The sequence below is a fragment of the Perna viridis genome, chromosome 4 (assembly GCF_037379345.1).
Source record: "Perna viridis isolate PV_CMFRI_1.1 ecotype Kerala chromosome 4, ASM3737934v1, whole genome shotgun sequence".
In the NCBI taxonomy this organism is placed as follows: Eukaryota; Metazoa; Mollusca; class Bivalvia; order Mytilida; family Mytilidae; genus Perna; species Perna viridis.
In genome coordinates, this window is record NC_142448.1 from 49,859,148 (window position 1) to 49,876,339 (window position 17,192).

The following is a 17,192-nucleotide window of genomic DNA, read 5'->3' on the forward strand; positions in this document are numbered from 1 at the left end:
AATTATCACCAATACCCCAGCAAGTCATACTTTTTGTTTGTATTCATTGAAAATACTATTGCTATCGAAATTATATATTCGGAAAAGAAATTTTTTTTTCAAGCCTGCAGTGGTGACGTTATTTTTCATCTATCTCTCTTTTACGTGCTAAAACATAATGAAATACCGGAATACAAGAAACATTGATATGGTACAGAGAATCAAACAGTGAATGCAGTATAACTGTTTGAAATTAATGTAAAACATAATTTATCATTTTAGAGTCAGATGCATGTCCTTTTTACCCCAACAATAGATTAAATATGAGAAAAGCACATCCTACAACAAAATCTTGCACCTACTGGTCAAAGAGTAGTTCTCACCGGCAAGTAATTCTCGCCAACCGATTTTCCGTTCTCTCCTGTGAAAAAAAATTCATACCCAAATCTTAAGAAAAAGCGTCCGCGACAGATTGCTGATGTTTTGCTCTAAAAATGGGCTGTCATACACACATTTTCATTGAAGAATACATTTTTAGTGAGCTCATTGCTGAGAATTGCTTCAGTCTTGAAAACGGCGAGATCTACTCTCTAACCACTATACTACATGTAGTACAGACGGAGCACTAAAGATCTACTCTCTAACCAGTACTCTACATGTAGTACATACATAATACATAGATTTGTTGATGTACATTTTTTCAACAGTTGCGGGTTCAAGTAATATTTGTTTTTTGTCAATGAAGCATGGACAGTGGCTGAAATTGACCTAGGCATCATACGAAAATCTTGCTAAATATCATAATTTGCGGTAGCACTCACATGCATCCGCGGTCAATACCATTGTGAATGGAAAAGAGTGAAACGTGAAATGGAAACGAGTAAAAATAACCACGAAATTGATATTTAGTCAAACAGCATGCAAGGGAAATTTCGCATCTTCCATTTCATTTATAGGAATCCGTGTAATATTTACGCACTATTTAATGACTTGTTTCTTCGGACTGTGATCATGTGGTGAAATATTGTTACAGTCACGGGACATCTGATGCGTATGAATATCTCACGTGACATTAGAAGAAAAGTTTCTGAAGCTGAAGGGGATGCAAAACAGTTTGATTGAAATAGTTTGATTGAATAAGGTGGGTTACTGCACGAATGTACTCCCTGCGTAGACACAATTCTTCCATTACAGGTACTATTTGCGAACAAGTTTTGATTATCTTGAGGGAAAGAATGGATATTTTTTTCTTTATCTGTTGTCCCCGCTAGTACCCTCGCGTCATCCCGCCATCTTGGATTTCTCCAGTTGAGCATCATGACAAATCTAAATATATATTCTTTAATTTGCCTGACAATTTTTAGATCTAGACTTAAAATAGTTGAAAATAGTATTTGAGCGACAAAGTTTTATATATTTTAATATTGAAGGGAAAATGAATCCTTTTTTTTCTGCCTGTCAACCCGTTAGTACAGTACTTTCGCGTCACCCCGCATGCATTTCAACAGACGAGCATCATGTCAAGTCTTCTGTATTAATCTTGTTTAAATTTTTATTTATCATTGATGTACAATATTTGTAAAATGTTCTTTGTTAGTTTATGATAAATAAGTATGAATCTATCGTTAACTCATAGTCATGATAATTTACCCTTTTTTGCTGTGTAATGCATGATTATATTCATGTTACAAACTGTAGAAGGTTTGAACTTTTTGAATCAGTTTATAATCATGCAACAACAGCGAAAGTATAGGTATTGCATGCTATACATACTTTGTATGTACCAACACATACTTGTAACATGTATTCTTTTTCCGACGCAGTCATTTGCAAAATGAAATGTGGAAAATTATAAGTAAAAAGAACAAATTTTACTGCGTAAGATATCTTTTTTGAAAGATAAGACTTGTTTACAATGTGTTACTTGTAAACAGTACAAAAACCTAGTTTCAATTGATGTATTCATTTCATTGTTTGTCATCTTAATACATATACACATATTTACAATTAACAACACATGTTGAAAACTGTAAAAATGTTATTTACCAAAAGTTTTCAGTTTCTGTTTATTTAGAATATTTTGACAGCATTGCATATAATAGGGATGGGACTTGCTAGTTATCTGATTTAGCCATTAAACAAATTATGGGGTCCATTAGTACTGAAAGATACAAGTTGTTTTAATGACATGAAAATGCAGATTGTTTCTATCACAGTCTTGAATACCCTTTTTGCGTCTCTCAGGACTGCTCCATTTTATGACTCAGTAACTCTATTTAGTAGAGGTAAAAGAATCTTGGTTTTGGGTGAACTACTATGTTGATGCTTTGGTCTAATTGTATGGACATAATTCATTTTGAAAGTAATTAGACAGCAAAACGGCAAATTTACATGCTTTGACACAGGAACACAGGAGTCAACAGTGGTTTAACTAAAGAGTCTTTGTCCATGTATGACTAAGGGAGAACTTGGAGCTGTATAAATATTTGCTTCAATTTTATGATAAGTAAAAGCAAAATGTTGTGAAGTGATATAAAAAGCCAAAAAAAAAAAAAAAAAAAAAAACATAGAAGAGTGAATTAACATGTACATTTTAAATGTGTATCGTCAAATCAACTCAAGAAGCCATGGCTCTCGGCTAATAATCGGTCTTTGAAAAAAAATCTTCTAAGAGAAAGAATGGTAAAAATATTACTTTCCCTAGTTTAAAATATTACAATCCTTTGTTATGATTAGAAATGTGATTGTGCAGTAAGGAACAGAGCAAACCATGAAGGCTTCATGGACTCAGTACTTCAGTCCTTTGATTTTTTTTATTAAGATTATCATTTTTTGCGTTGTTAAGTGTTTAATAAATTGGATGATTACTGAAAGGGGTGAGACAGCATAGGTTAACAACTGTTTATTTAAAATGAAATTCAGCTTACCGGATCTAGATACTGTAATTGTTTCTTACTTTATCTATGTTAATGAACTGCATATTTTAAGTGTGATTTTAACTTAAAGTACTTTCACTTCGACTCGTGTCTTTGGGCCTGTTTTACTCAATGTTCCGGTTGTGTGTATGTCTACGGTATCAACACATATGTGCGAGGAGTACCGTAAAGTCCGAAACATCCATGAAAACATTGTCAATAACATAGTAACTCATACTATCGACATAGACGGGAGGAACGAGTCTTGCTGTGTCATGTCACCTACAGATGATAGAACGGTACTGGCAATGACGGAAGGGACGTGTCTAGCTGTGTCATGTCACCTGTAGGTAGCTGTAGGTCGACACTAATAGTGATAGAAGGGAAGGGTCTAATTGTTTTATAAGACGCTGTTTTAATTCCACAATCGTGCCTGATTTATTGAATAGAACATTATTGACCAAATATTGATAATGCTTTTAATAAAAGTAACCAGAATAATCTATTTTAATGAAAGTAACAAGAGTAACCTCTTTCAACTTTTACATTTATATAAAATACCATGTAGGCATTACATAGCGTATACCTTAACAACCACGAAACATGATTAAGGAGTTTCATGGTTTGAATGAATAATCCTGGATTGGAGATGGAAAAAAATCACATCATAATTTTTAGACAGGTAGTCGTATTTTAATAAGAATTTTGTGACTTTAATTAGTTCGGGAGAGTAATACGTTTTATCTGTGGCTTTTGTGGATATCAGACACCCGGACGCCACGAAAACAACTTAAAAGATATTCAAACAGCCCATATATTTACAGTTGTACTTTATGCAGCATGGCTTTTTACGTGTGCCAGCATAAAAAATATGCTTTTTCTAATGTTTCCTGAAATGGATAATTTATAAAGAAGGATAAGAGAACGTGTTCAGCAGCGACTGTTTATTTACCACATGAACAGTTATTTTTTGTCCGTTCTACTTTAAAGATGAGGTAATATAAACACTTATATTAAGAAGTATCAAAATAAAAAATAAATTGATATTTACATGTAGCATTGAAATCATGTTAGAAATAATATAGATGGCTTCTGAAATTTGTCCCGATGCTCAAAAATAAGATGCCATTTTTACTAAAAATAAAACAAAGTTAAACGAAATCAGATTACATAGCATTGAAATAAAGCAAGAAGTGACCAAAGAGTACATTTGAAATTTACATAAAATTATGTTATTCAGATACTTATATGTTTAACTAGTTTCTTATCTGTTTCTGTCTTTTTGTGATTGCTTGTTTTGTTTTTAAAAGATACTTGTGTTTACTAACGTGGAAAGCTTAAACAGAACCTCAGTGTTTCTTGAAAAAATAATGCCACTGCTCAATACTTTGTTTGCAAATTTGATTACTTTAAAATCAAGCTATCATATCCCTCTAATTGGTACAAAAAGTATCGAGAAAAGTGATACAATTTTATCTGGCCATTTTTTTATACAGCCACATCTTATTGTTAAATGCATGTTAAAACTAAAATTTTATTATAGATAAATTAATTAAATTTTCGACTCACGACTTAAAACAGCAAAATCGTGTGACAAGATATTAATTATGTCCTCAGATGGACACTGTAGTGAAAATTATCGAAAAATTGAATGTATGTAGATTTACATTTTCATATACATGCTTTGATTTATTGTAAGCGTATTAATATTCATTGTTGCTTAATTTTGCAGATTTTGACAAATAAACATATAGCGGTTTAAAAAAGTTTCATAGTCTTAAAAGTGAAATGAGCGTGTACTTTTTTTTACCTTTATCGATAGTATTTCTTTGTAATTTATTTCTCTCTTTAATTTTGAAACGAATGAAAGTTTTAAGTAGGTCAATGAGTGCCAAGGCTACATCAGTTTTCAAAGACCCCGATGTAGTAAAAACATTGTCTACTATACATGACAAATATGTTGTCATACCAGCAGACAAAGCCCAAAAAACATTGTTTTTGTCTGCAAAACGTTTTATATCCGATGTTTATTATCAGAGGTACACGTAGAAAATAATAGCAGTGATAAGACCTATAATAGCATTAAAACCTATGATTTTTCAACACTGTATACTTCTATTCCCCATACTCAGTTAAAACCCCGACTTAAAAACATTATACATCGTTGTTTTTTCCAAAAAAGATGGTACATCTAGATACAAATATATAATTCTTGGTAGAGATTCCACATACTTTGTAAGAAATAATTCCAAATCATCTTCCAAATATACAGAGGAAGATGTTTAAAAAATGCTGGAATTTTTAATCGACAACATATTTGTCCAGTGTGGTGGACGTGTTTTTCAACAAACGGTCGGCATTCCAATGGGAACAAATTGTGGTCCTTTACTTGCTGACCTATTTCTTCACTCTTATGAGGCTGACTTTATAGCTGATTTGATCAGAAAGAAAGAATATCGTTTGGCTAGATCCTTCAATCTCAGTTTCCGCTATATAGATGACGTATTATCTTTAAACAATCCTAATTTCGGGGATTTGATACATCGCATCTACCCAAAAGAACTTGAGATAAAGGATACTACACACACTGTGAAGTCAGCCTCATATCTTGATCTACACTTAGAAGTCGATGGTAAAGGAAAACTTGACCAAACTTTACGACAAACGTGATGACTTTTCATTCTGAAATGTCAACTTTACTTTCATCTGTGGCAACATCCCTTCGGCTCCTGCGTATGGAGTGTTCATATCACAACTCATACGTTATGCCAAAGCTTGCCGGGACTACGCAGACTTTTTGTATCGCGCTAGAAGTCTAACAAATAGGCTTCTGGAACAGGGTTATGTTGCTACAAGATTGAAGTCATCACTACAGAAGTTTTATGGTCGTCATCATGAACTCGTGGATCGTTATGATGTATCCATCAGCACCATGAAAACTGATTTATTCAACGGGTCATAGTTTACATTTCCTCGTTTGTCTACCACGGACTTGACTTTTTATGAGCAACTCGGCGGGTGTTTCTAGAAAAGCAGAGGACGCTTACCCTACCGGTGCACCTGGTCCATGCTCCCAGTTTTTAGTGGAGTCCGAGTTTCTCATTTACTTTTGTTACTTTGTATGTATGATTTTAGTTACTTTGTGTTCTTTGTTGTGTGTGTCTGTTTTCCATGTCTGGTCTTTGTCCCTGGATTACATTCTTTTGATTACCGCCATAACCTTGGTTCCTTTGATTTCTCTCTTAATTGACATTGTCCTTTGAATATTTCGAAAAACATCGCTTTAGAGAACAAGCACTTACTTAACATTACCTTAAAAAAACAAACAGACAAAAACAAAAACAAACAAACACAAACAAACACATACACACACACACAAATAAATAAATGATAATAAAAAAACAATGGCTTCCAACTTCAAAATATGACATCGGTTTTGTATTCAATATACTTGGGTACGTCGACTAAATATCTAAATATTTCCATTTTGTAAAAAATCAGTATTGTTATTGTATGCATGCCAAAATTAAGCACTTCTACAAGACGTGTGGAAGTGTATATATAAACATATTACATACATTTCCGTAACAGTAAACACAAAGGTTAATGCCGATTGAAAAAAAAATACAAAAAGTAATTTAAAAAAAATACATTCTTTCTATTACCGTTAAAACCTTGGTTCCCTTGATTACTCTTTAATAAAACTAATCTGTTGTCGACATTTTGCAGTGTGCAGAAACTTATCTAATTTTCAACTGTTCCCAAGTTGATAATAACCGGGATAATAAAGACAAGAAACGGGTAAACCAAATAGCAGAAATATATTATGAAATTTGATTGATTGATTTGTTTGATTTCAGTTTAATTAAGTACGGATTGGTAAACTTTGGGTATCCGTCATGTTAAATCTTATTACATCAGATAAAGAAATACGATCTGTTTGAATAAGTGAAGTTTTATCTGTTACTTATCAAGGGTACGCACAGGTAGATATCGAGGTCAGGTCAGCTGCACCACTCTCATCAATTGAAGGTAACGAATTTCGCATTTTCAAGATAGTTTAACAATTGAAGCTTTTTTAAAATAAGTTCGGTGTTTATAAAATAATTTTATCTAATTTAATAAAAAAGGTGTTGTGATACGTAACAAATGCACCAACGTATAACTAAGTACAAAATAGTCAATACTTTCAGAGATCTCCAAAAGGTTATGAACAAGTTGAAACACGCTTCCATTTTAAGAAAGCTCTGAAATGCATTTATAACAAAAGTAATACAAATGTATGTCTGTTTTTCATGTCTGGTCTTTGTCCCTGGATTACATTCTTTTGATTACCGCTATACTTGGTTCCCTTGATTACTCATTTTATAGTTATAATTTATATGTTATACATATCAAGGTTTTACAAAATCATACAATGGATACGTTAATTGTAGTTGCGTCATCTTTGTTGTGTATGTCTGTTTTCCAGGTCTGATCTTTGTGCTGGATTGCATTATTTTGGTTCCCTTGGTTGTTCTTTATATTATCTACTCACATGCCCAAAAGTCAAAAGGCTCTGTCGAAGATTAAAGAAGTATCATGATTAATTAAAACCAGGGGCACAATTTGTTACATTAGGAAAAAAAAGATCAATGCCAATGTCACCAATCCTAGTATTCAACTCGAGATTGTAACTACATACATGCAAAATATCAAAATCTTATCACAAAGAAACAAGTATTAAACTGATTTGCAATTGTAACAGACAGATGGACGCACAGTCAGATTGGTCGTTATAGGGCATCAACCATATGACATGGCTAGTTATGATTGTGTTCGTTTATATTATAATGTTCTATCGTTTCCAACGATTGTCTTAAGACAAAACAAAACAAAAACAAAACAAAAACAAAACAAACAAAACAAACAAAAACAAAAACAAAACAAACAAACAAACACATTTTTTTTATTAAAATTTGACTACGATACAAAGTTAAATTGCATACACAATTACACACACAATGGAGCGAAATGCACAGGTTACTTAAGGTTGTTCAAGGTTAGTTTGGCACTACGTAAGAAAAGGCTAAGAACATTTTTTTTTCTGATAGAAAAGATGTCGTTTTTATTTTATCTCGGATACAGTTTTTTTTCACCTGATCAATAAAATGATCATAAACTTGAAACCGCCCCTATTTAAACCGCACTACTTTTACCAAAAAAATAATCATTTTTGAAAAAAAGTAAATATATGAATTTATTATTGTTTTTGCCTAAATATTAAATTAAAAGGAATGTCTGAAAATATCATTTTGTATAAAGAACTTTGGTTCAATTTTCGCAGAATTAACCGCGAAGTGATATTCCTTAAATAAAGCACGGCACATTCCCACAATGTATATGAAAACGCCGGGACATAACAAAGCACCATGCAAAATATTATGATCGTGCAAAATTATAAAATCGAATAAAATCGAGGATAGTTGTGAGACTAAATACATAAATTTAAACCAAATAATTCTAAAAGAAATAACAAGAACCTTGAATACTTAGTACTGTGAGGTATGGTCTTTGCTTGTAACTAAAATCTAAAACATAAAACCACTAAAAATAATTCGTGACTGGAAATTAGGTCAGACGCAGTTATTCTATTGATTGTAGTATATACACCCCAGACGGGAGTATTGATTTGATAATAAATAGGGAGGTATTGATAATATAGATCAGTAACATAGATATGCACTAAAATGGTATAAGAAGCTTTGAACCATTTTACATATTTGACGACATGTATGGGTATGTTATTCACGATCAAATTACATGTTACCTTAATTTTACGTATCAGACATGTTATCTTACTTAAGATAAAAAGTAGGCTCTGTTTGAATAATTACAAATAAAGTTCGATATGCTACTAGTCTAAGTGTACAGACATGTGTCACAATCGGGGCCATCTCGACCGTCTCATTTATTGGCCTAGTTAAAATTTGTCATCTGGCTGGTGCGTTGTTGTTTTTTTTCTGAAACACTGTCATTAACGAAAGGTAACGTATTTCACATTTTTTAAATTACATAAGTTTAACAACTGAAGTTTTTCTATAATTTCGGTTCTCGCTCTATTAAAAGTTTCCTTTCTAATTACTTTAAAACATGTCTACTTCTACTTTTGTTATATCCCCGACAGGGTATTCCAACAGCCCTAAATCAACTTATGACTTAACTTCTGTTTACTATTTCTTTGGGGAACTGTTTCACGTCACTTTTGTTTCAACAGTTATGACGCATCACTGTTGTATTCTAACTTAGCACCAATATGATCCATCTACGTACTTGTCGTGCTAAATAATTTTATATTAGATAAAGATTGTGTTTAAATAAATACAAAAAAGTTGATCTCCTATAAATAAGATGTTCATACTGGAGATTGATATGTGTCCCAATCGAGGACATCTCAATACTCACAAGAACATCATGTGATTGTCCAACTTCATAAATCATCTGGTGACTAGTGCACTTTTTTTTTTTATTCAAGATTCATTAACGGAAGGTAAATAATTTAATATATATATATATATATTTAAAGCAAATTTTTGGTCGTTCCCTCCGCGGGACTCGAACTTCTACCGCTGTGACATCTATGGCAACACCGCCTGCACTTAGTCCAGCGCCCTAGACCACTCGGCCAGCTAGGCTATATAAAAATATAGCTTTCGCTAGGCGGGTCATTCCTCCTCGTAGGATTAGTCTAGGGCTGTAACTTAGTACACGATGTATGATAGTACGGGACAGTTCATCTAGGTGCTATTATGTAGGATAGAGGATCAAATTAATGATGCATGTCACAACAAATCAATATTATACAACGTCTCAGAATGTGACGACTCTATTCGCTACAGTGCTCTATCGGATCAAATACAATATATCTTCCCTGTATCAATTTGATCCGATGGAGCAGTGTAGCGAATAGAATCGTCACTGATCCATCGGATCAAATATATATATATATATTATTTAACAATTAAAGCTTTTTCATAACTTCAGTTTATAAAAACCTCGGTCTGATTAGATGGCTTTTTAACAGAAATTAATGTCCCCTGTAAATTATGTTGTCTTTTTAAAATTTTATATATATCATCTATCATTGGTCATCCCACAACTAGTCCTCAATTGTTGTTATTATCACGTGGTATTTGGAAAGGACTGTTTATTATCTCACTTCAATAATAATTATTACTGTTTAAAATTTTAGGAGTTATGACTTTAGTTTTGTGACCACATAACCTTGTTCCAGAAGACAAACTGTTAGAAGTCTTGAACGGTAAAGTTATGTCCTAGTAGTTTCGGTACGGTTAACATTGGCTCAACGTTTGAGTTGTGATCTAAACTTCGCAGATGATAAATATATATTGCCAAAAATGAAAGAAAAATTATAAAGCCAAATAAGAAGCCATCACATTTTCGTATAGTTTGGTCTTCAGTGTTTCCTTGCCGTCGATAGAAAAGTATCTGAAGTAACCTTAATATAAATTTCTTTGGAGTAGATGCGATGTATGCATTCCCTGATATTAGGACAATACGTCATCTATATAACAAAAGCTGATATAGAAGGATTTTACTAAACGATGTCCTTTTGGTCCTTGGGCCTCCCATTACCGAATCTTTCTGTCCCCGAATAACATTCTTTGCAGTATAAGTCTATGTTCCTACCCAACTTACACAAAAGAGCACAGACTGTTGTAACTAATTTGTTCGAGTGTCTCAGTCTTCCTTAAACTTCACATGTCTCAGTTTTGTAATGGTACCAATACAAACTGGTAAAATTTAGTGTTTTGGTGAAGGAATTTGGTGAAGTCACAAAAGCACAGGTGGGTGAGATTATACATTTTAATGCGAAACCCAAAGAGTACCCCAAAATGTTATTTTTGAAGTGACCTTCTTCCTATACTATATTAGTCAACCGGCAAATATCAGAAATCCCGTCATTGTTACTCATATTTATGCCCGAATAAACAAAAAAAGAATTCTCTGGTAGACTCCTCCCTTATAGGGGTACTATATTGGGTATATTGTACACATGTGCATGTGAACTAACATACAGTTGAATAACGACATCAACTCATTTTTAGGTATGGCGAATTTCAATCCTGTTTGTGGTGTGTGTGAAAGTCGACAGAAATCCACATTAGCAAAGGTTTGGTGTTCAGAATGTGATGAAGGTCTCTGTAAAAAGTGCAGTAAACATCATCGTGCGGGACGAATTTCTCGTAAGCATATTACTGTACCGATTACGGAATACCTTGTGCTTCCTGAGTTTGTTAAAAGTATAAAACAGGTTTGTGAAGAGCACAACGAAAGGTTTTCATTATACTGTAATAATCATTCGTCTCCATGTTGCAGATCTTGTGTATCTGATATTCATCGAAGCTGTACAAGAATTGATAAAATAGAGCAAGTAACCTGTAATGCTAAATCTTCAATTGCTTTCAGTGAGATTGAAGATACTTTAGCCGACATTACTGAAACTGTAACCTTACTCATAAGAGACCGAGAAGACAATTTGGAGTCAATTAAAAATGAAAGAAACAAAATACAAAAAAATATATACGAAATGCGTCTTAGAATAAATCAGCATCTTGACAGAATTCAAGCTGAAACCCTTAAAGACCTGACTGCTGCTGAAGAAAAAGAATGTCTTAAAATTCAATCCGTAATGACATCATTATCTGACCGAAAAAAAGAATTATCCCAATATAAGAAGGATATTGCAGGCATAAGGAATCATGCATCAAATATCCAGGCATTCCTTGGCGTTAGCCATTTGAAGAAAACCGTACATGATACAAGCCAGATAATCAAGCAAGTCCTAACAAAGGAAGATGTCGATACAATTTCTTTGAATTTCTGGGCAGACCTATCGATGCAGAAAGTTATTTTCTCTAGAAAGACGTTTGGAGACACCAACATAGATCACAAACGTTGTACTACTAAGATAGTTGACAGAAAGGAAAAGAATGCACAGGTAAAGATCAGCAGACCTGTAGACGAAATAAGCCTGAAACTCAATCAAACTATTGACACTGAAGGAAGAGACGTTTGTGGCTGTGTGTTGTTGTCTGACGGTAGAATGGCGTTCCCATGTTATCGTAAAAGCACCGTTTCTGTTTTTGATAGAACTGGGAAATGTCAATTCAAAACCAAGTTGGCAATGTCTCCCTTAGATATCACCGTTTCAGAAGATACAGGCACAATATTTGTATCAGTCGCAGGTAATAAAAATATCGTTCAACTGAATGTGGATAATGAAGAAACAACGATTATCAGCTGTAATACATATAATTACGGTGTCGTGTCTCGTGGTAATAAGCTAATTTATTGTGCTCAATACATAGGCGTATGTGAAATGAACCCGAGTGACGGATCAGTTAAGGTCATCTTCAGAGAACATCTTCCATCGCACTGCTATGTTGTAGAATTTCAAGACAAAATTTATTATTCAAATTTTAAGATTAATACCGTGACTTGCTGTGGAAAAGATGGTAAACAGCTATGGCGGTTTAAGGACGAGTCGTTGAAAAATCCAATGGGAATCGATATTGACAACTTCGGTAATGTTTATGTTGTCGGTTATAATACTCACAGCATTATAGTTATCTCCCCTGATTGTAAACGGTATAAGGAGATTCTATCAAAGAAGGATGGGCTTGATTTACCAACAGCATTACATTACCAACGGACAACTAACAAATTACTTATCACCAACGAGAAAGACAAAGCTTTCTTGTTTGACGTTGTGCATAGTTCCATGTGAGTAGTATATATTATAGTATAATATTTTTGCTTGTGTTATTCAATTATACATACAAACAACACCAAAGGGGCTATTTCTTGTGTTTTTTTTCAAATATAGATGTCCCTTGATTAGAATTGTAAAATGAAATCTATGCATTGACACGTACTTCATTCCTTACTTTCTAGTAATGAATGGCTGACTGTATTGCTTTGTTTCTTTGTTTTGTTTTGTTTGTAGTTGTGTATATATCATTACATACCATGTGAATACTTGTAAAAAAGGATATTTTAGAACTTTTGTTTGCATACATATTTAGTAAATAAAAAGGGGTAGTTTAATGACTTGTTAAAATGAGTATGTTATAATGACGTAGTACGACTGTTTCAATTTCCCCTTTTTTCAACGAAAAAGGCTCATACGTATTATTGTAGTTCTATAAAAATGTTAAAAATTCTTTTTGATTTTGGTGTATAACTTGATTCAGAATTTTCGTTTTTAATCATTTTATCATTTATTCCAAAAGAGGTCTTTATTGTAACGACATAAACTATAATGTACAATTATATTTGAAAGGGCATTCAGAACTCAGTAAATTTATTATCTAAAGAAATATCAATACAGAAATAGAAAAAACGTTGAAAATATTAGAATAAAGTTTTACCATGTAGGTTATTTTTAATTTGTATTGCAAATCATTGCAATTGTCACTGAATGACAAATTAAAACTATTTAATTAATCACTATTGTGCACTTTGAGCAACTTTCAAATTAAATAGATAATGCTATTTTACAGGATAAAAACTAGAAACTATGAAATTAATATAGAAATTTCCCTTTGAAAACGAATTATAAGTCATAGATTTCAAATTTGAATCAATTTGAAACTAAACGCAAACCAACACTATAAAATGACTTTTGGGGACAATCGATATACTTGTGTCAAAATTATCTGCTCAATAAAGGCGCTTAATTCTTAGTTTTGTGGCAATACATTAAAAGTTATTTTGGTTAGTTTCAGAATGTTATTTTTCCCCTTAATTTCAGCATTCTTCTGTTATGTTTGTAGAATTATCTTGCTGATAATAAAACATATGTTAAACCTGTATCCTCTGTTTTTGATTAATCTGCATAATAAAGACAAAAATACAATTAATTAAACATGTTAAAGTATTGCACATTTTGGTGTATTCTACGCTTGCTTTCAAGATGACTTTCTAATCAACAAAAATTGAACGAAATACTTAGGAAATTCAAAATTCAAAATAAACCAAATACATATAGTAATAAAAACGAAACGTTTATTGAAAACGGAAGCCACATCCAGTACCGATGAGTAATAAATACGAAAGGGTAATCAAGGGAACCATGGTTCTAGCGGAAATCAAAACAAAGTCATCCAGGGACCAAACATGGAAAACAGACATACACAACAAAGAACTTGAAGTAACTAAAATTACACATACAAAGTAACAAAAGCAAACTCGGACCACTAACAACTGGGAGCATGGACCAGATGCACCGGTAGGGTAAGCAGCCTCTGCTTTTCTAGAAACACCCACCTGCACTTTTTGAATTTGAATAATTCTACTATTTCAACCGTCATTGCCATAATAAAAGTTCATTTAAACATTTGATGGAACTTTTTCCCGATAAACCTGAATGAGCATTGTCACTTTGTTAATCTTTCTTTTTGTTATTTGTATTTGAGAAAAAAAACTTTTTTTCACAAGATCATATGGTATTCTATCAATTAAAATTGTAATCCACACTCCTATCGTGGCAGGGCGTTAAAATTACACAAAGACATAATTCAATTTCTTTGATATTTGACATGTTGTTTGGTTAGTTACTTTGGTATCAACTTCAAGGTCAAATACGGTTTTTTCCAAACGTTTAGTTAAACATGTGTCGCGTTTTATGGTGATTTCTTTATTCATCTTTGATAATCATCTATTGTTTATTTTTTATATCTTTTACCACATCCACATCACTTACATAATTTTTGAAGTGATAATAACGTTCAAGTGTAGGCGATAATTGACGGAACTCCTCTGTTACTCGTGTCGGAAAGCTGTGGTTCCACGTAGCCGTTGCTATAATATAACCGAATTGAATCACCAACATTGTTTGAGGCCGTCGAAATTACACAGAGACACATTTAAATATCTTTCTTTTTGCAAATTGTATTTATTCCTTTGTTTTATTAAAATTCAAGGTCAAGGTCAAATTCTTAGTTTCGTTTCTCGGATATCTAGCCAATAAGGTGGCACGTTGTCTGACGTATATTTAATAATCTTAATTCAATATGTACTTTTCGGATATCGACTACTATTTCCACATGATTTATTTAAATTAAGTATGATTTTTTGTTTGAGGAAATAAATATCACTCAAGTGTGATTATGTTTGACGTCATCCCTCTCTGTAACTCGCATCGGGGAGCTAAATTACTGTTAGACTATTGCCATAATATCCTCAATAGAAATATGACGATTGCCTCTTGCAGAGAAAGATAAGAGTACCCTTTCGGAGCCCCTGATGTCACTTCTGGTTGTTTTGGAAGCTCATATTGCAAGTGCTTCAGTTTTTCTTTTGTGACGTCTTGTTTTCCTTATCGTCAGTTTTTATGCGTAATCTGTTTTATTCAATTTCCTTCAATGTGTATATATATTGTCTTTTATTCTTGTATGCATGACCGTACTATAGTTTTGGAGTTTGTTATATTTGAATTGTCTCAAATCTGACACTTTGATATTTTTATGCCGATATTTGATATGAATGTGAAATTCTATTGATATATTGACCAATATTTGTGATAATAAACGATTATATCTAGAAGTTTTTGTTACAAAAAATCCATGTTATACTGGTGATACGGCAAAGCAAAACAGTTGATGTCTTGATACATGGCATTTCTAAAAAATCAATTGATGTCATAGGACGTTTACCCTTAAATAATAAATTTATGGCAGAATGAGTCATTTAAAGATGGAATGAATAGATAAAATAAACTTCTACTGAATAGAAATCACCAAAATTGTATTTTTGTTTAATGTAATAAATGATCAAGTGTACTTCAGTTGCATACATCACTTGACATGGTAAAACATGGAGTTTAACTGTGTATAGTGTCCTTTGTTGACTAGTACATACTTTACAAAATAAACCTTTCTAAATAATTTATAAAGAAAACCCCAAAAAAATGTTGATCTTTAGATACATTAGGTTATTATGTAAAGCAACGATTTGAACTAGTAAACATCATGTAAAATAATGTGATTTATTGACCAACATTTTTTGATTGGTAATGTTGTTTAAAATGTTTAAAAGAGAAATTTATATATGGCTTTTCATATGATCATTGTTCGTAGGCGATAAAAATCATATAGAATTCAAAATTAAGGAATGTACATCTGTAAATGACACTGAATTACAAAAGAAACAATTGGATTGTCAATGTCAGTTATTTCCTTAAAAAGAGAGATTGGAATGCAAAATTACATATTTCATGATTTAGACCCATAACGCAATTAAATACAAATAAAAAGAGCAGCTTTTTAGGAACGGATTACATATTACAAAATTTACACGATTCTTACAACGACCGCTACTTAACAATGCTAAACCAATGAATTAATATTTTGATGCATGAAAGTTATTCATATCAAATGTAGTGCAAGGAAAATTTGTTATTTAAATCAGAACTATTAAAAGATAACATGAAAATATCTTTCTATAGAAATTAGAAAAATAAGTTATAATCCTTAGAATGACCTGATCTATTTTCTGTATAATATCAAACGTAACTTTACTGAATACATTCCCAGTGGATAGACCTGTTTATTACTTGATTGTAAGCATCTTATTATTTGAAAAAAAAAACATCGGAAATGTTGTGTTTTTTCCCAAACCCAATGCATGCAATTTCTACATTCTTGTATCGTGCGAAACTTCTAACAAGTAGGTTTCTGGAAAAGGGTTATGTAGCTTCAAGATTGAAGTCATCACTACAGAAGTTCTATGGTCGTAATCATGAACTCAAGTGGCGGATCGTCACGGTGTATCCATCAGCGCCATGAAAACTGATTTGTTCAACGTGTCATAGTTCTCCTTTCCTCTTTCAGTTTTTAATGGAGTCCGAGTTGCTAATTTGCTTTTGTTACTTTGTATGTATGATTTTAATTACTTGATGTTCTTTGTTGTGTGTGTCTGTTTTCCATGTCTGGTCTTTGTCCCTGAATTACATTCTTTTGAATTCCGCTAGAATATTTAATGCTCTCAACCAAAGGTAAACATTACGACGTTTGTAACAAGACAATACAACTTTTTAAGACGTCTTTTAAATCAAAACTAGTTTCGGCAAGCAGGGCGTTCTGATTTGTCTTACTTATAATAAAAGCAATTTTAAAAGTGAGAAAAACAATCAACCAAAACTTTTAAGACTAAGAAATCTCAGACACTCTCGGGTAAGAATTTCAGTGAATTTTAACTTGACAAAGCCTTGATTACTCTCTTACCATATCCATA

The 17,192-nt window shown here is 32.5% G+C and overlaps 1 protein-coding gene across 5 annotated transcripts; it reads left to right on the forward strand.

Annotated features, from left to right (window-relative positions):
- Positions 1-6,873: 6,873 nt before the first annotated feature.
- On the forward strand, positions 6,874-15,426 carry LOC148620403 (uncharacterized). Of its 5 annotated transcripts, none has more exons than XM_088581264.1 (3): positions 6,874-6,926; positions 10,126-10,194; positions 11,003-15,426. In XM_088581264.1, the coding sequence occupies exon 3, from the start codon at positions 11,005-11,007 to the stop codon at positions 12,682-12,684; it is 1,680 nt and encodes a 559-aa protein (XP_088437390.1). In that variant the 5' UTR covers positions 6,874-6,926; positions 10,126-10,194; positions 11,003-11,004; the 3' UTR covers positions 12,685-15,426. The 5 variants fall into 5 exon arrangements, with proteins under 5 accessions (XP_088437390.1, XP_088437392.1, XP_088437393.1 ...); XM_088581267.1 differs by having other exon boundaries at positions 6,890-6,926; positions 10,126-10,219; XM_088581265.1 differs by lacking the exon at positions 6,874-6,926 and adding an exon at positions 8,127-8,920.
- The last annotated feature ends 1,766 nt before the right edge of the window (positions 15,427-17,192 follow it).